Source organism: Siphateles boraxobius, unplaced genomic scaffold (assembly GCF_051911475.1).
Source record: "Siphateles boraxobius isolate OS27281-9 unplaced genomic scaffold, OSU_SipBor_1 47, whole genome shotgun sequence".
Classification (NCBI taxonomy): domain Eukaryota; kingdom Metazoa; phylum Chordata; class Actinopteri; order Cypriniformes; family Leuciscidae; genus Siphateles; species Siphateles boraxobius.
In genome coordinates, this window is record NW_027509108.1 from 1,730,577 (window position 1) to 1,750,262 (window position 19,686).

The 19,686-nt window shown below is 37.8% G+C and overlaps 2 protein-coding genes across 2 annotated transcripts; one reads left to right on the forward strand and one right to left on the reverse strand.

The window, feature by feature from the left end:
* Positions 1-880: 880 nt before the first annotated feature.
* Positions 881-3,171, forward strand: LOC143710458 (ladderlectin-like). The gene is made up of 6 exons (XM_077201423.1): positions 881-1,048; positions 1,164-1,242; positions 1,450-1,562; positions 2,269-2,391; positions 2,567-2,678; positions 2,873-3,171. The coding sequence occupies exons 2-6, from the start codon at positions 1,182-1,184 to the stop codon at positions 2,965-2,967; spliced, it is 504 nt and encodes a 167-aa protein (XP_077057538.1). The 5' UTR covers positions 881-1,048; positions 1,164-1,181; the 3' UTR covers positions 2,968-3,171.
* A 9,270-nt stretch (positions 3,172-12,441) lies between these two features.
* Positions 12,442-14,417, reverse strand: LOC143710485 (ladderlectin-like). Its single transcript, XM_077201431.1, has 6 exons — positions 14,274-14,417; positions 14,072-14,150; positions 13,747-13,829; positions 12,941-13,063; positions 12,700-12,811; positions 12,442-12,536 (listed from the first exon to the last, which is right to left on the reverse strand). The coding sequence occupies exons 2-6, from the start codon at positions 14,130-14,132 to the stop codon at positions 12,442-12,444; spliced, it is 474 nt and encodes a 157-aa protein (XP_077057546.1). The 5' UTR covers positions 14,133-14,150; positions 14,274-14,417.
* Positions 14,418-19,686: the final 5,269 nt, after the last annotated feature.

The window sequence follows — 19,686 nt, forward strand, 5'->3', positions numbered from 1 at the left end:
TTTTCACACTGCATGACTATCTGGAGTAACATTCTGCACTGTGAACTAACATTAACAAAGATTAACTAATACTGTAACAAATGTATTCCTCATCGTTAGTTCATATTAGTTAATGCATTAAATAATGTTAACTAATGAATCTTATTGTAAAGTGTTACCACAAAAATAATATAAAGTAAAATAGCAAAAGTGGTACCCAGGGAATATAAATGGGGATGACAATGCCAAGGATCTGCAAAGAGAAGGAAGTATAGTCAAGTCAAGTCATCCTCATTTATATAGCGCTTTTAACAATGTAGATTGTTTCAAAGCAGCTTTACAGTGATAAACATATAATTTAAGGTAACAGAGATTGGTTTGGTTTTATAGTGGTTCTCACAAAATCCACATGAATTATTATCCCAATTGAATCTTTCATGTAAAAAGTAATTAGATGGATAAATGTCATTCAATATTTTAAATGTCACTTCTTTTGCCTTAGGAAAGATTGGGTAAGATAAATACCGCTTCCTTATTTTTTAGCCTCTTCGTCACCGAATATTATAAAATAAATGTATGTTAAAGAAGATAATCTTCTTCTTCTTCTTCTTCTTCTTCTTCGGTAGCTTATTTGGCAGCTTGCAATCATTGTCCATTACCGCCATCTACTGGACTGAGGTGTGATCACATTGGGACGTCATAAAATACCTTTACCATCCTATAGGATCAAAGCCCAAGCTTCAGCTGGCGCTGCGTGTTCATCCCAGGTGGAGATAAAGAGGAAGTTACGCTTCTAAACCGTGAATTTGTATGGGCGTGATATTCAAATGACGATTGTTTTCAGCAGCCACATTTATCAACGGCCGATTATTCGTACGATGGGATTGGCTGTATTTGAATGTTTCATGAATCACACGTGAACCCTGTCGTAAGATGATTTGGATCTCGGATCTACGTTAGATTGATAAATGAGGCCCACTAAATAAAGTAGACTATAAACACAGAGGTCTTTCTGAAACTTCACGAAAACTTCCTCTGAGAATCTGAAGGCTACAATCTGAAAAGCAAGGTGAGTTTTTGGAACAGAAATGTTTTTCCAGAAGTGTTTTTAAAATGCACTGAGAATCCACAGTGTGCAGCATTTCAATGCAGACATTTAACTTTACATAATTATTCATTTTTAGGTTAATTTCAGGTTCATCATGGCAATGCTGAGAAGTCTTCTTCTGCTTTTCGTTATCTTCTCCATGGGGAATGCAGAAGGTAACCAAAACATTTAATTATAAAAACCCTTGATAGTTTAACTGCATTTTGGGAATGTACAAGATTCCATGTACTAATATTTTGCATGATTAATGAAGGATTTTCAGTGTCAAAGTAGTTTTTGGCATATAATCACACAATTTTGAAATGAGCTGCATAAAATAAAAACACCTTTTGCTGTATATACAAAATCCCTATAACATTTAGGTAACGTTACTGGATCCACAAATGATTCAGAAGGATGTCCTCTTGAATGGACAGATTTTGGACTCCGGTGCTACAAGTACTTCTCTCAGTCGGTTACCTGGATCACAGCAGAGGTAATGTATTAGTTACATCATGGGTTTTCCCCAGAGTGGATGTATTCGAATTAATAACTTTTCACAACAAAAATGAAACCTCACAGAATTTCCGTAAGCTGGACTGTAATGCTATTTTCTTCTGAAAACCAACTGTTGCATTTTTTTCTTCCTTCCTCTCTGTAAAACTGCTTTTGAAACATTCTGAACTGTAAGAAAGTGCTATATAAATGTGACTTGACTACTACAAAAATTATTTGGGCAACTCTTTATATTAGGTGTCTTTAACTACATCCAAATAAATAGTTTGGTACAATGTACGTATTGTTGATGTAAAACACTTTTGCTGCTATTAATGTGGGATATAGGTAAGGTTCGGGACAGGTTTGATGGTATGGTTAGTTTAAGTGTGGGTTAAAACTGGGTCAACCGAGTAATACTAGATGTAATTACAGCTGTATTAAATGCTTGTATTTAAAAATAAAAATAGTTTGCTGAATCCAATGAATAATTTAAATGTTAAAGATTAAAGACTTTTAAAAAGAAACATTCCCACTTACATTAAAAGTGAAATTCTCTTCTGCAAGTAAATGCAACAGAAAACTGATACCGAGCAAATAATCGATTAGTGCAGACTTTGTTTCCGAATGACTAAAAGATTTAATCTTTTTGGCAGAAAGCATAAATGACTTTAGATTTTGAAATGACAAAAAATCTGTCTCTTCAGAGAAACTGTCAAAGTCTTGGTGGGAATCTCGCATCTGTGCATGATCAACCAGAGAATGATTTCCTGCTGAGTCTGTTGCCTTCTTCCACAAGAACTTGGGTTGGTGCTCATGATGGTGAACAAGTAAGTTGAATTGTGCGAATGTGCGCCCTAAACATCCCTATTTGTTTGTCTAAACTGAAGTTTCTGCTTTAATGAAGTTCAGCTTTTAAGTCAAACTATCTTCATTAGAAACTTTGCCTTTGATTAAAGTCTGGCTTTAAGTGCACTTTTTGGATTCATTCTCTTGACTTATTAGGACGGAGAGTGGTTGTGGAGTGATGGAACGGTGTATGACTATACCAACTGGTGCTCTGGAGAACCAAACAATGCTGTTGTTCCTGAGAACTGTTTAGAGATCAACTGGACCTGTGAGTGCACTTTCAATTTACAACATTTATTTACTTAAAATTTAATTTCAATTTATAATTCGCAATCCTATTTTATATCATACGATAACGTTAATGACTCATTTGGATTTCACCAAGTGCCTTAAGTTGAACACCATTGATTCTAACAACACTGTAATGATCAGAGTAACTGATTTCATTATTTCACCCTACAGTTAACCGCTGCTGGAATGATGCTCCCTGTTCAACATCAATGAACTATATTTGTGTTTTGGATATTAATTATGATCTCACGCGTCGTTTTCGCTAGGTGGCTAGTTTTTTAGTAGGTTCTCACCCTAGGATGCAAAGGGCTTGTTAATTAGTCATCCTGCTCCACATTTACTGTGATCTTACTAAATTTACTTTTTCTTATCTTTACAAAAATGTTATTCTGAAATCCAATCACTTCTGAATTTATAACTCTTTTCAATATTTTCTTTGAAACTCTCCTCAATAAAAGCATTGAATCAAAGCATGTGCATTGTGGACTATCAAATAAATCTATATTGCATAGCAAGGTTTGAGGATATGGTTAGTAGAAATGGCATTTAATGATATCAGGGAAGGGGTTTAAGCAAGCGTCTTCATAGACAAACACTAGAAGACATTTTTTGAAGCAAATTTGTATTTTATCCAGGGCTCTTTTTGGTTTTGGTCTTATAAAATGTGCATCATGATGCTGGAATTCACCATGATCTTTACTTTAAAATTTGTTCATTTAGCACACGCTTTTATCCAAAGCGACTTACAATTGCTATACACGTCAGAGGTCGCACGCCTCTGGAGCAACTAGGGGTTAAGTGTCTTGCTCAGGGACACATTAGTAAAATATCTTTTCAAAGCAAAAACTGTAGCCTCTGTTTGGATCCTAATGAATGAACTGGGCTATCTAAGTGTCGCCGCGCGCCAGAGCGATTGAGCGCACGCACTGAGACGAGAGAGGTATGCATCAACTCGTCTTAGTTAAGGGAATAACAGTTTAATATGAAAAAACGGTGGAGTGTTCCTTTAAGAATAGGGCAAAATAAATACCTACCCAAGTAAATAAAGTAATGAACAACATTTAATAGCTATACATTACTTTTAAATAAATAAATAAATACTGGTGTGACAATCAATTACAGAACAGTTCAATAAGTACATAAAAATATATTTAAATAAAATGGTAATTTACTATTTTACTAATAACTTAGCATCAGAAAAAGTCATTTGACATTAGAAGAACTACTGACTGTGTTGAGGTTATTTTGAGTCTCTGCTGTTGAATTTGGCAATCAGCATTTTAACATGGTCCTCGGTTAGGCTGCGTCTGTGCGGTGTTAGAAGTGTAGAATAGTGGGAAAAAAGTCTTTCCACATCCACTGAAGTAGTGGGAAGATGCAGGTACAGTGCAGCCCGTGGGGCAAGTGTTGGCATTCGATCTTCCCTTGCAGCCCAGCATTCCACTGCACTTACCTCACCAGCATCACTCTTGTCCATACAGATGTAGCGATGCCACTCCTCTGCAGATACCTTGCTCAAAGCAGGGACAACTTGGACATAATTCTTAATATCAGCTTTTAAACCAGATACCTTGGCTGGATCAAAGATGGGAGGGCTTTAAATAGTTCAGTGCAAGGATGTCTCTCCATCACAGCCTGAAGCTTTTTAGAAGATTGCCCCATTGCTTCTTTAAACAGCGCTGAACAAGTGTACCGCTCATCGTCATCTAACTCCTTCAGCTGGTCTCTGGTGCGGGGACGCTATAGTCCTCAGCCTCTGCGATGCGCCCATACTCAAACAGCATGCTGAGGTCCTCTAGCTGACTAAAGATGGTGGCAGCCACGGGTCTGGAGGTTTCTTCAAGCTTGACCAGGGTGGCAAGTATATCAGAGCTGTGCTCAACGATGAAAGTGGCCTGGATTTTCAGGAGTTTTCCGTTCTCCTCTAACAGAACTCTAAGATCCCGCACAGCTTTAAAGGACAGTGGCAGCGTTTGGATGAAGCTGTGCAAAATATCAATGTTTTCTGCCAGATATTGCTCAGCTTTTATCCAGGAACCCCGTCTTGTCTGGACAGCAAACACTGACATGAGAGGAGACAGACCCTGCTGCATCATGAAGGCCCTTAATTCAAGACAACGCTGGGGTGACTGGCAGAAAACACGCTTTACCAAACCACACATCCGGTTCAGTTCTTCAAATGTGTCTGGAAACACTGTTAAAACTAACTGCAGAAGATGTGCAAGACAGGTAACATGTTCTGCATTGGGAAAGAGGCCATAGAGAATTGTGTTATATGCTTTTTTCATATAACTTGCAGAATGTGTGACAAAAGCCCATACATCATTGAAATCAATGTTGTTGGAGTAAAGCCTGCGATACAGTGCTGAAATTAACCCGATCCAAAAAAATGAGATCTGCTGCAACAGGTGGCTTGCCCACTGGCTGGAGGAGAATAGCAAGAGCACAACGGCCACAAGCATCTGTTGATTCATCTGCAATTACATAAACAGGACTTCCATGTACAGCCTGCTTGATGTCCTCCAAATACTGAGGAAATAAGTGTGGAAGGTAATCAGAGCGTAGGTGAGATGGGGCTGGAATTGACCCTCCCTGTTTGCAGTACTTCTGTAAAAATGAGGACATTTTTGAGGTTTTTTTCCAGAGGGATGTCAGCTTCAATGAAGGTCTTTATGAAATCTTAAATGAACTCCTTTCTTGCAGCTGTAGATGGAGTCTTAGACATACAGGAGGCCAATGTCTATTTTAATTAGACGCATTAAAAAAACAATACGTTCACCAAGCTCATAGTCACATTATTATACTATCTCATTCTATTAGGCTACACTTTTCCCATAAAAAAATAGTATTCTGAATTTATATATATATACAGTGCTTAGCATACTGTAAGTGAACACACCCATGCTAAAGTTGACTAAATAGTGGAATAAAAAAATCATCTTATGGAAATTGATCTTAATGCCTTAATTAATGCCAATTAATGAACTTTCTATTCATAAAAGAATCCTGAAAATGCCCCACATCATCATAACACACCCTTCACCACACCTAGCAGGGGGAACTTTCCATAAGATCATCTCTCAATGCTAATCGAACCAGCTATTAGGCAAACTGAAATAAAACCATGCTAATCTCTAGGTATGGTGAATGGTGTGTGATGATGTGTGATATTTTAATTCTATCCCGGTTCCATGAAATTTAAAATATGCACACTGTATGTTGAGGAAGAACAATTATTTATTTACGCTACATTATTCATTCACAAAGAAAATTGGTGTCCTTGAAGGATGGAGTTTTCCAAAAAAAAATTTTAATGAAGGCATTAAGATCAACTTCCAAAAGAAGATTTTTTATTCCTCTTTTAAGTCAACTTTAGCATGACCACTGTCCACATATGTACACACACACATACATATATATATACACACACACCACACACATACACAGATATATTGTTGTTTATAGCAATATATATTACATTAAATTAAAGCACTATACAACTGTTAAAATTGTAGTGCTGGGTTGTATGATGACAAAAAACTGAATTATGGTATTTTTAAGAAGCTGGTGTTAGTTGATCTTTTCTTTTTTTCTTAGCTTTTATATTGGCTTATTTTTATGCCAGGAGTACATATATTATAAAAACATAGCATACATACAAATTTATTATCAAAATGTTTGTAATCAAATAAACTAATACAAGTGCTGCACAACAGAGGTTTACTGGTTAAATGAAATAATGTGAAATGGTTTGATTTTTGGTATAAAAAATATTAAATATAAATAAATATATTATTATTATTAGCCTATTGTTATTACTTTGAGAAGTATGTTCGATTGTACAATAGTATATTTCTGTGATAATTTCATCATATTAAACCGAACTTTTAATTTTGATAGGGTTCTGAGTGTCAGATACAGTGTCAGAACCCCTTCAAAATAAAAGTTTGGTTTAACATGATGAAATTATCACAGAAATATACTATACAGGTCCTTCTCAAAAAATTAGCATATTGTGATAAAGTTCATTATTTTCCATAATGTAATGATAAAAATTAAACTTTCATATATTTTAGATTCATTGCACACCAACTGAAATATTTCAGGTCTTTTATTGTTTTAATACTGATGATTTTGGCATACAGCTCATGAAAACCCAAAATTCCTATCTCAAAAAATTAGCATATTTCATCCGACCAATAAAATAAGTGTTTTTAATACAAAAAAAAAAAGTCAACCTTCATATAATTATTTTCAGTTATGCACACAATAGTCAATACTTGGTCGGGAATCCTTTTGCAGAAATGACTGCTTCAATGTGGCGTGGCATGGAGGCAATCAGCCTGTGGCACTGCTGAGGTGTTATGGAGGCCCAGGATGCTTCGATAGCGGCCTTAAGCTCATCCAGAGTGTTGGGTCTTGTGTCTCTCAACTTTCTCTTCACAATATCCCACAGATTCTCTATGGGGTTCAGGTCAGGAGAGTTGGCAGGCCAATTGAGCACAGTAATACCATGGTCCGTAAACCATTTACCAGTGGTTTTGGCACTGTGAGCAGGTGCCAGGTCGTGCTGAAAAATGAAATCTTCATCTCCATAAAGCTTTTCAGCAGATGGAAGCATGAAGTGCTCCAAAATCTCCTGATAGCTAGCTGCATTGACCCTGCCCTAGATAAAACACATTGGACCAACACCAGCTGCTGACATGGCACCCCAGACCATCACTGACTGTGGGTACTTGACACTGGACTTCAGGCATTTTGGCATTTCCTTCTCCCCAGTCTTCCTCCAGACTCTGGCACCTTGATTTCCGAATGACATGCAAAACTGAGCAACAGTCCAGTGCTGCTTCTCTGTAGCCCAGGTCAGGCGCTTCTGCCGCTGTTTCTGGTTCAAAAGTGGCTTGACCTGGGGAATGCGGCACCTGTAGCCCATTTCCTGCACACGCCTGTGCACGGTGGCTCTGGATGTTTCTACTCCAGACTCAGTCCACTGCTTCCGCAGGTCCCCCACGGTCTGGAATCGGTCCTTCTCCACAATCTTCCTCAGGGTCCGGTCACCTCTTCTCGTTGTGCAGCGTTTTTTGCCACACTTTTTCCTTCCCACAGACTTCCCACTGAGGTGCCTTGATACAGCACTCTGGGAACAGCCTATTTGTTCAGAAATTTCTTTCTGTGTCTTACCCTCTTGCTTGAGGGTGTCAATGATGGCCTTCTGGACAGCAGTCAGGTCGGCAGTCTTACCCATGATTGCGGTTTTGAGTAATGAAACAGGCTGGGAGTTTTTAAAAGCCTCAGGAATCTTTTGCAGGTGTTTAGAGTTAATTAGTTGATTCAGATGATTAGGTTAATAGTTCGTTTAGAGACCCTTTTCATGATATGCTAATTTTTTGAGACAGGAATTTTGGGTTTTCATGAGCTGTATGCCAAAATCATCAGTATTAAAACAATAAAAGACCTGAAATATTTCAGTTGGTGTGCAATTAATCTAAAATATATGAAAGTTTAATTTTTATCATTACATTATGGAAAATAATTAACTTTATCACAATATGCTAATTTTTTGAGAAGGACCTGTATATACAAAAATCTGCGGCTCTCGTTTACAGAGACTCGCAGAGGAATCAGACTTTAATAGTAGTCCATAATATTCACAGACACTAGTAAATATAGCGATTTGATACTATAATCGGCAGTGAGACAGTGGCCTAACGTTAGTTATTTCAGCTTTGGGCCGGTATTGCGATAGCAAATAGTAGCAAAAATACACACCACCCAGCACTGTTCTCATCATGATAGATTGGATAATGACACATTTCATTACTTTTCAACACAAAGAAAATCTAACTTTAAATAAAACTTACCAAGAGCTTCTCTACTCTTGTGGCGAGTGGATTTGAGATGCTCCAGTGCCGTCTGTCGCCTCAGGTAATCAAGGAGTGTTGACAGGCTTTACAAAACATTACTCCCCCATCCTCATAAAAATCGTTTGTAAATTCTTTTGCTCTCTCCTGTGCCGTGATTTTTGCAGACAAGTGACGTTTCTTTAATTCCTCCGCGTTCAGTTTTATTTTAGACATTTTAGCATTCACTCTCTCATGAATGAAACGAAACACCAATCAGTGCAGCCTACTAGCCCTCACAATCACGCGCGCGCAGGTTGTAGCCTACTTGTCAATGACGGGTACAATCTGCGGAAGTTTCTGCGGGCGCAGATTCCGTGCGGGCTTGTCGATCGCTAACGAGGGCAAAAGTTAATCCCTACAGCGGAGGGACAGCGGAAGGGCAAAGGTTAGACCCCCCCCCCCCCCCAACCTGTCAATCATAGGGTCATAAATCATTTTGACACAAGCTAAATGGTATTAACTACTAATAACTAGTAACACATTCACTCACACTTGCACAGATGCACAGATATCATTAAAAACTTTTCATTTATGGAGTCAGATGAAATAACGAGAAAATAAATATAAGAAATGGTATTGAATTTAACCAAAAATACTTTGCCGCGAGAAAAGACAGTAACACGCAGAGACCTTCCGTGCTGATTGGATGCCGGAGTTTGGGCCGATCGAGCGCAGGCTTACACAGACATCAGGAGACTAGAACAGACAGTCCGGACTTGCGGAGAGGATCATTGGTGCCCCCCTGCCATCCCTCCAGGACCTGTACTCTTCCAGAGTGAGGAAGAGAGCAGGTAAAATCATCACAGACTCCACTCACCCTGGACACCTCCTGTTTAAACTGTTACCGTCAAGACGGAGACTCAGATCACTGGCCACAAGAACATCTCGGCACAGGAACAGTTTCTTCCCACAGGCTGTTTCCCTCCTGAACAGTTAACACTCCTCCCAAGGCATATGCCTGTAAGTGCAATACTCCCACTGTTTAGTGCAATATCCTACAACTCAGGTGATACTTATATGTAGATTTATTTATAATATTCAAAACACTGTAAATATGTTCGTAATCTGTAAATGTTTATTCTGACTAAACCCAACTGTGACCTTATACTTTCATTCTCATATTTTTATTCTTATAATTTGTAGTACTATGTTTCTTGTTGTATTTGTATATGTGCACTCTTAGCCTCAGTACCAAGAATAATTCCTTCTGTGTGCAAGCACACTTGGCAATAAAGCTCTTTCTGATTCTGAGTGTAGCCAGGGACTGGCAGATGCGAGTCGATCTAGATCAGAAGCTCATTTTCCCTCCGGAGATTGTAACAACCAACCTGCGACCCGACCTTGTTCTCTGGTCTAAGTCCTAGCGGCTGTTCTGTTAATCAGTGTTTCATGCGCTTGATTGTGAAAAGGAATACAATGAAAACACATTATCTTAGATGCAGAATGAAATAAGCATATTTCATGTACTCTTAATTTACAATGTAACTGAATTAACTATTCACCTGAACAGTTTATGATGTTGTACATGGTATCATTGTAATCATTAACCATAGTTATGGACTTTTTAGCTGCAAATTATGATATTTGAAATTGAAAACGTGAGTAAATCTGAAGATTTAGAACGTGTGTGTCAGTGTGACGTCACAGAGATTGAGCTTCATCTCAACATGAGGGCAATAACTGGTACAACATCTAAAAGCCCTGTCCAAAACTAAAATAAAGTGCTAAATTTTCTGTTTAGGCTATTTTTTGAGCCTGTGCAGATATGGTTTCTTTTTACCTCTTTAATTTGTGTGTAAGCCCTTGTTACATTAAGTTGAATGCCATCTTAATACATTAAGTTCTCCTAACCTCTTCATATGCGCTGGTCACGCTTTACCTGGTTTGGTTTTAAGGCGATTGACCTTATAAGTTTAAAACTGGGGCGTTTAGCATTAGGGACCCCCAGGAGACCTCACAAACCTGGAAGTAGAGGGTGTCCTAGATCGCAAGCAACATTTTCTTTCCAAACAAACTCACATAGGCCTACATTTACATTGGTATTTGTTGAATGTCACATGTATAGAGTGTAACATTACCATCGGGTTTTGGACTTGAGCCAGAAGACCATGTGGGTGGTGATGGCACAGTGGATAAGACACATGCCTCTGGTGTGAGAGACTGGGTTCAAATCCACTGTGAGACACCAATGTCTCCCTGAGTAGGACACTTAAAGGAGAACTCCGGGCAATTTTTAAGTTAATCTTGATCGTTAGACCTTTGCGAGTACTGACTATAGAAAAAAAACCGAACCGGATTGGTGCTTGCTACGCGGAGCTGCGACCGCGAATGTCCAGAACTCCCACCCATCTAAAACGGCAGCTATGGGGGCATCGACATAAAGAGCGTTTTTGAGCCTCTTAACAGACACAAAATGCAATTAAAATGTCTGTCCAACATGAACAGGGACCCTACATGTGAACAATATGCGTTTAGCAACTTAGCCATTGTTTCAACTCACCTAAATAGTCTTTTAGACGGCAAGCTATAGTCTTGCGCTGCAGTCCCGTGCTGTAGCCGGAAAAGGTAAACAATGTCCAGGTGGGAGGAGCGTTGATCATGTGCGACGATTTAAGATCAGAGCTGCTTACAAGTGAAGAAATGGTTCGTGTTTGTGCCTTTCCGATTGTGGCAACAGAATGCAAAAATATAAGAGCTTAAATTTTCATCGTCTTCCTTTCCATGACCTCGAGATTCTGCAGTTGTGGCTAGTTGTACTTCAACTTGATGTGCAAACTCCCGTAGAAGTACTACGCGCTAAAGATTACCGCATTTGCAGTGAACACTTTGACAAGGATGACTACACACACTCAACACAGCGGGGCCGTTTGAAGAAAAATGCCATTCCATGTACGAAGACTCGTCGCACATGATCAACGCTCCTCCCACCTGGACATTGTTTACCTTTTCCGGCTACAGCATGGGACTGCAGCGCGAGACTATAGCTTGCCGTCTAAAAGACTATTTAGGTGAGTTGAAACAATGACTAAGTTGCTAAACGCATCTTGTTCACATGTAGGGTCCCTGTTCATGTTGGACAGACATTTTAATTGCATTTTGTGTCTGTTAAGAGGCTCAAAAACGCTCTTTATGTCCATGCCCCCATAGCTGCCGTTTTAGCTGGGTGGGAGCTCTGGGCATTCGCAGTCGCAGCTCCGCGTAGCAAGCACCAATCCGGTTCGTTTTTTTTTTCTATAGTCAGTACTCACAAAGGTCTAACGATCAAGATTAACTTAAAAATTGCCCGGAGTTCTCCTTTAACCCCTAGTTGCTCCAGAGGCGTGCGACCTCTGACGTGTATAGCAATTGTAAGTCGCTTTGGATAGAAGCGTCAGCTAAATGAATAAATGTAAAAGTAAAGATCATGGTGAATTCCAGCATCATGATGCACATTTTATAAGACCAAAACCAAAAATAGCCCTGGATAAAATACAAATTTGCTTCAACAAATGTCTTCTAGTGTTTGTCTATGAAGCCGCTTGCTTAAACCCCTTCCCTGATATCATTAAATGCCATTCTACTAACCATATCCTCAAACCTTGCTAAGCAATATAGATTTATTTGATAGTCCACAATGTACATGCTTTGATTCAATGCTTTTATTAATTTGAGGAGTGTTTCAGAGAAAATATTGAAAAGAGACTTAAATTCAGAAGTGATTGGATTTCAGAATAACATTTTTGTAAAGAGGAGTAAAGAAAAAGTAAATTTAGTAAGATCACAGTAAATGTGGAGCAGGATGACTAATTAACAAGACCTTTGCATCCTAGGGTGAGAACCTACTAAAAAACTAACCACCTAGCGAGGACCACGTGTGAGATCATAATTAATATCCAAAACACAAATATAGTTCATTGATGTTGAACAGGGAGCATCATTCCAGCAGCGGTTAACTGTAGGGTGAAATAATGAAATCAGTTACTCTGATCATTACAGTGTTGTTAGAATCAATGGTGTTCAACTTAAGGCACTTGGTGAAATCCAAATGAGTCACTTAACGTTACCGTATGATATAAAATTATAGTATTGCAAATTATAAATTGAAAGTGCACTCACAGGTCCAGTTGATCTCTAAACAGTTCTCAGGAACAACAGCATTGTTTGGTTCTCCAGAGCACCAGTTGGTATAGTCATACACCGTTCCATCACTCCACAACCACTCTCCGTCCTAATAAGTCAAGAGAATGAATCCAAAATTTAAGTCAAACTCTTCATTAGAAACTTTGCCTTTGATTAAAGCAGAAACTTCAGTTTAGACAAACAAATAGGGATCTTTAGGGTGCACAATTTAACTTACTTGTTCACCATCATGAGCACCAACCCAAGTTCTTGTGGAAGAAGGCAACAGACTCAGCAGGAAATCATTCTCTGGTTGATCATGCACAGATGCGAGATTCCCACCAAGACTTTGACAGTTTCTCTGAAGAGACAGATTTTTTGTCACTTCAAAATCTAAAGTCATTTATGCTTTCTGCTAAAAAGATTAAATATTTTAGTCATTTGGAAACAAAGTCTGCACTTATCGATTATTTGCTCGGTATCAGTTTTCTGTTGCATTTATTTGCAGAAGAGAATTTCACTTTTAATGTAAGTGGGAATGTTTCTTATTAAGAGTCTTTAATCTGTAACATTTAAATTAATCATTGGATTCAGCAAACTATTATTATTTTATTTTTAAATGCAAGCAATTAATACAGCTGTAATTAGATCTAGTATTACTCGGTTGACCCAGTTTTAACACACACTTAAACTAACCATACCATCAAACCTGTCCCGAACCTTACCTATATCCCACATTAATAGCAGCAAAAGTGTTTTACATCAACAACACGTACATTGTACCAAACTATTTATTTGGATGTAGTTAAAGACACCTAATATAAAGAGTTGCCCAAATAATTTTGTAGTAGTCAAGTCACATTTATATAGCACTTTCTTACAGTTCAGAATGTTTCAAAAGCAGTTTTACAGAGAGGAAGAAAAAAAAAAAAAGTTGCAACAAAGTTTGTTTCCAGAAGAAAATAGCATTACAGTCCAGCTTACGGAAATTCTGTGAGCGTATATCCGCTCTGGAGAAAACCCATGATGTAACTAATACATTACCTCTGCTGTGATCCAGGTAACCGACTGAGAGAAGAACTTGTAGCACCGGAGTCCAAAATCTGTCCATTCAAGAGGACATCCTTCTGAATCATTTGTGGATCCAGTAACGTTACCTAAATGTTATGGGGATTTTGTATTTACAGCAAAAGGTGTTTTTATTTTATGTAGCTCGTTTCAAAATTGTGTGATTATATGCCAAAAACTAAGTGTACTTTGACACTGAAAATCCTCCATTAATCATGCAAATATTAGTACATGGAATCTTGTACATTCCCAAAATGCAGTTAAACTATCAAGGGTTTTTAGAATTAAATGTTTTGGTTACTTTCTGCATTCCCCATGGAGAAGATAACGAAAAGCAGAAGAAGATTTCTCAGCATTGCCATGATGAACCTGAAATTAACCTAAAAACGAATAATTATGTAAAGTTAAATGTCTGCATTGAAATGCTGCACACTGTGGATTCTCAATGCATTTCTAAAAACACAGCAAATTGTAGTCAGTAGATTTCTGTTCCAAAAACTCACCTTGCTTTTCAGATTGTAGCCTTCAGATTCTCAGAGGAAGTTTTCGTGAAGTTTCAGAAAGACCTCTGTGTTTATAGCCTACTTTATTTAGTGGGCCTCATTTATCAATCTAACGTAGATCCGAGATCCAAATCATCTTACGACAGGGTTCACGTGTGATCCATGAAACATTCAAATACAGCCAATCACATCGTACGAATAATCGGCCGTTGATAAATGTGGCTGCTGAAAACAATCGTCATTTGAATATCACGCCCATACAAATTCACGGTTTAGAAGCGTAACTTCCTCATTATCTTCACCTGGGATGAACACGCAGCGCCAGCTGAAGCTTGGGCTTTGATCCTATAGGATGGTAAAGGTATTTTATGACGTCCCAATGTGATCACACCTCAGTCCAGTAGATGGCGGTAATGCACAATGATTGCAAGCTATCTTACCCAATCTTTCCTAAGGCAAAAGAAGTGACATTTAAAATATTGAATGACATTTATCCATCTAATTACTTTTTACATGAAAGATTCAATTGGGATAATAATTCATGTGGATTTTGTGAGAACCACTATAAAACCAAACCAATCTCTGTTACCTTAAATTATATGTTTTTCTCTGTAAAGCTGCTTTGAAACAATCTACATTGTTAAAAGCGCTATATAAATGAGGATGACTTGACTTGACTATACTTCCTTCTCTTTGCAGATCCTTGGCATTGTCATCCCCATTTATATTCCCTGGGTACCACTTTTGCTATTTTACTTTATATTATTTTTGTGGTAACACTTTACAATAAGATTCATTAGTTAACATTATTTAATACATTAACTAATATGAACTAACGATGAGGAATACATTTGTTACAGTATTAGTTAATCTTTGTTAATGTTAGTTACATTGTTTGTTCATGTTAGTTCACAGTGCATTAACTAATGTTAACAAATACAACCTTTGATTTTAATAATGTATTAGTAAATGTTGAAGTTAATATTAACTAAGATTAATAAATGCTGTAAAAGTAATGCTCATTCTTAGTTCATGTTAACTAAGGTAGTTAACTAATGAACCTTATTGTAAAGTGTTACCATTTTTGTTTTGCTGTTAATTATTCTCTAACTCTTACTCTAGTCCTCCATCTCTCTCACCTATTTTTTGTTGTTGTTTACTTTATAACTCAAAGGCTCTATTAAGAACAACCCCCCCCCCCCCCCCCCCCCGCAAAAATGCACACAACTGTGTTAAGCAAGGGCGAGTATGAGCAGTATTTAAAAGAGTAGTAAGTGCCCATTCTGCCAGTCCACCAGCATGCCACAGCTGATGTATTACCACATCAAAAATCATTTTCTATCCTAATCTATCTATCCTTCTATCTCTGTCTGTCTATCTATCTCTACCTATCTGTCATGTCTATCTATCTGTCTGTGTCTGATAAACTGTATTGCCTTCAAAACTTTCAGCTTCAAAACTACTTTGATATTCAAACTGAAAACCTTCAAACTTCAAGCTTTTAAATTTTTTTCAAACTTTTAGGATAGGCTTTCTCAAGCCAAATTAAAGTTTGTCTTGACAAACTTTTTTTAACTAGTTTATGTTGTTCACAAACAAAGTAAGTCTCTTAGGTACTTTACAGACAAAGCCAATAAATCTCGAGTATATCTTGTTTAACATTTTCCTATAATATGTTTAAAATGTATAAAAAAGAAATTCCTTGTATGACTCTGTGCTATGTTAATGCCTTTATTCAAAATGATTCAATATTGTTTGTTCTATATTTTATCAAAATTAGGTGTTGTGAACTGGAGTGCATTTTCCAGAGAATATAGGCAAGAGTTCCAGGTGCCGTACTAGATGAGCCGCACTGAAATACACAAGGACTGCCCACCTGGGTCTGTGGTGATGGCAGAAGAGGAGTCCTGCGTGTGTGTGTCTGTGTGTGTGTGTGTGTGATGGCAGAAGAGGAGTCCTGTGTGTGTGTGTGTGTGTGTGATGGCAGAAGACGTTCCTGTGTGTGTGTGTGTGTGTGTGTGTGTGTGTGTGTGTGTGTGTGTGTGTGTGTGTGTGTGTGTGTGTGTGTGTGTGTGTGTGATGGCAGAAGAGGAGTCCTGTGTGGATTTTTTTCCGAGAAGGAGGTTGAGGGCTATTGCTCGGTTGATTGTTTTTTCAATGATGGAGGGGAATTTCAAGCTGAGTAGATTGTGCGTGAGTGTACGTGTGTGTGAGAGTGTTTTTGTATGTGAGTGTACGTGCGTGTGTGTGTACGTGTGAGTGTGTACGTTTGAGTGTGTGTGTGAGTGTGCGTGAGTATGGAAAGCCAAGAGGGCCAAAAACACGCGAATTTTTACCCGTATTTCACGCGTATTTCACGTGTTTTTTACGCGTGAAATACGCGTTGATTATGTCACGCGTATTTCACGTGTATTTCACGTGTATTTTACACGTAAAATACGCGTGAAATAGTTAAAAATCAGTATGAACGGGTCGGTGTCATTGGCTGCTGAAGACTTTGGTCTAACCATTTCTGTGAGCTTAGAGGGGTGTACCTTTCATAGACTAGGCTACCACCAGTTTACATTCTATAGATCAGCTTATTCAGGTTTTTTGTATAACCTATATGAATAATATATTTAAATAGAAGTTTTATGACAATTTAGATAAAAATTAAATTAACTTGTTTTTCTCCACTCATGCCTTTTTGTAAATAAACACATTAGTGGACATTCTAGCTTTAACATCAAAGCATTAAGGTGTGTGGGGAAATCAGTTACAGTGGAGGTAACCAATGCAGGTTTATGATCACTGCAGGTTTAAGATACAGACCACTGTAATCAATATCTGTCTTTGGAAAACAACGTGAGCTTTTGTTGTGCTTACATTTACAGCTATAGCAAGCAGGGGGCGCTTTTTCAAACCTTTTTGTTCTGAAATCGGGCACTCAGACAAACTGTAATTAGGTATACAGGTGATTTTATCAATTTAAAGGAATTTAATGACTTAAAGTATTTAAATATGTTATTTAAGGCTTTCAGGATTAGAATGGGAGCTTGTGCTCAGGTCAGGACAGGTATAAGAACTTGATTAGCTTTCCTGACAGCAGAAGTATTTTAATGCTACCAAAATTAAATATCCACCTATTTTTTTTCTTTTTCTTTGTTTTCTTGTGTAGCCCAAAGAAAATAGATAGATTGCATTTTTATGAACAAATATTTTTACCAAGATTGCCCCCTTTTGCATATTAGTACATTTACATATTATTATTATTATTATAACAGGGACAATGGACAGTAAAGAACTGTCCCAGAATTAGCTACACAGCTCAATTTCATCTGCAGTCCCTGGCATTTGACAGATGCTTTTATCCAACGTGCCTTATTGCATTTCAATGTACACATTTACATTCTTATCAGTTCTTGGTTTCACTGGGAATCGAACCCATGACCTTCATGCAAGCGCCAACATTCCACTGTTTGAGCTACAGGAAAAGTAGGAATTTATCTGTAAAACCAATCAACCTAACTCAAGATTTCTAATATTAAAAGTTAACATTTGATTGTGGAAAAGTTTACAGATGTGGTTCTTGATCAATGCAATTGCAATGAATATCTGTTAAAACAACATAACCTTGCTTCACAGGGACCAAATTACTGAAACGTCCCATCTTAAAGGTATTGTTCACTCAATTTAAAATTCTGTCTTCATTAACTCACCCTCGTGTTGTTTCAAACATGCATGAGCCTCTTTCAATGTTTGGTTACTAATATTTGAAGATTATTGGTAACCAAACATTGCTGGTCCCCATTGACTTCCATAATATTGTTTTCCATAGTATGGAAGTTCCACACAAGAAAGAAACTTTGGAAAAACATAAGGGTGAGTAAATGGGTGAACTATCCCTTTAAGCCCCAAGTTATAATCTAACAAGTTCAGTGTTTTAAATTGGTTCCAAAATGAAATCACAGTGGTTACTTAAGACAAGATATTACTCTGACTGAAGTTGTTTCTGCAATACAGCCTCAGGAAACCATTCCTCATGAATGCAGCCATATATCAAGGTGGACCTCACACAGCAGGGGCACACTCACAGTGTCATTACATGGACTTTTATCAACTTTATCATATAGGCTTTAATAAAATAAAGCTAACAGACATAGGCGTCGATTTCGGGATGCGGTGATTTCGTACCACCAGATTTCGTCATGAGTCATTTTGTAGCCTACCCACCACTTTTAACTTCCGTCCATATTAATTTGACTTTTGGTTCGATTTTTTGGACCGTTTTCAGTGGTTATGAGGAGCAATATGAGAGAGAAATTTGGCAATCATTGACTTCTTTAAAACTTTAACAGAGACCTCAAACAGAACAGCTGCCTTTCTTTACATTTATTTTCGTTTTGTATTAATTATATCTTAATTTTAATCAATGTTTCATGAACCAATTGTCTGGATTTATTTAATAAATAAGAAGTAAATATAGCAGAATCACTACATGGAGGCGCCGGCGAGTGAATTGGAGTTCGTCTCATAAATTAACCGAAACTCCGCGTATAATGCACATTCACATTCACAGCGTATTTAGACACATTTAGATGCATTTATAATCATTACTTTTACCGGTTCTTTGTGGCAAGCTTTATGCGTGCGGTCGTGCGCTTGAGCACAAATTATGAGCTTTTGGCAATTTTTTTTAATAATTATTGACAAAATTAGAATATAGTAAAAGGTTTTTTTTTTTTGTGAAAGTTTTGGGTGCTAACAAACTGACCCACTGTACCTTTTATCATGCAGATGATTTGTATGAATTTATTATCACAAGCTTGGATGTGTTCTGTCAGTGCTCGAGGAAGGTAAAGTAAGTGGGGAACTGAAAAAAAAAACGAGTAGCGGCTTTATAGCACAGTCTCATTTCAGTAAACTGCTGGTTAGGTATGAAATATGCCACATGGTGTCCGGTAAGAGACTTGGTGAAAATATGTTGGAAATTTGAGAGTAACATGTTTATTTGGGAAAACGAGAAAACGAGGGGAAAACGAGAGGTGGTGGATTGTGTTTCTACATTAACGAAAGTTGGTGTTCAGATGTAACAACACTGAAGAAGATGTGCTCTCCTAATTTAGAGGCACATTTCATAAACTGTAAACCCTTCTACTCGCCTCGGGAATTTTCCTCTTTCATTCTCGTGAATGTTTACATCCCTCCAGACGCGTGCGCGAGCGCGGCGCTACAACAGCTGGCTGAACAAATATCTGAAACGGAACAAAGGTACCCAGACTCTCTTTTAATCATTCTTGGGGATTTTAACAAAGCAAATCTTTCCCGTGAACTACCAAAATACAGACAGCACGTTACATGTCCCACCAGAGACAGTAATATACTGGACCACTGTTACACCACAATAAGAAATGCGTATCACTCCGTCCCACGG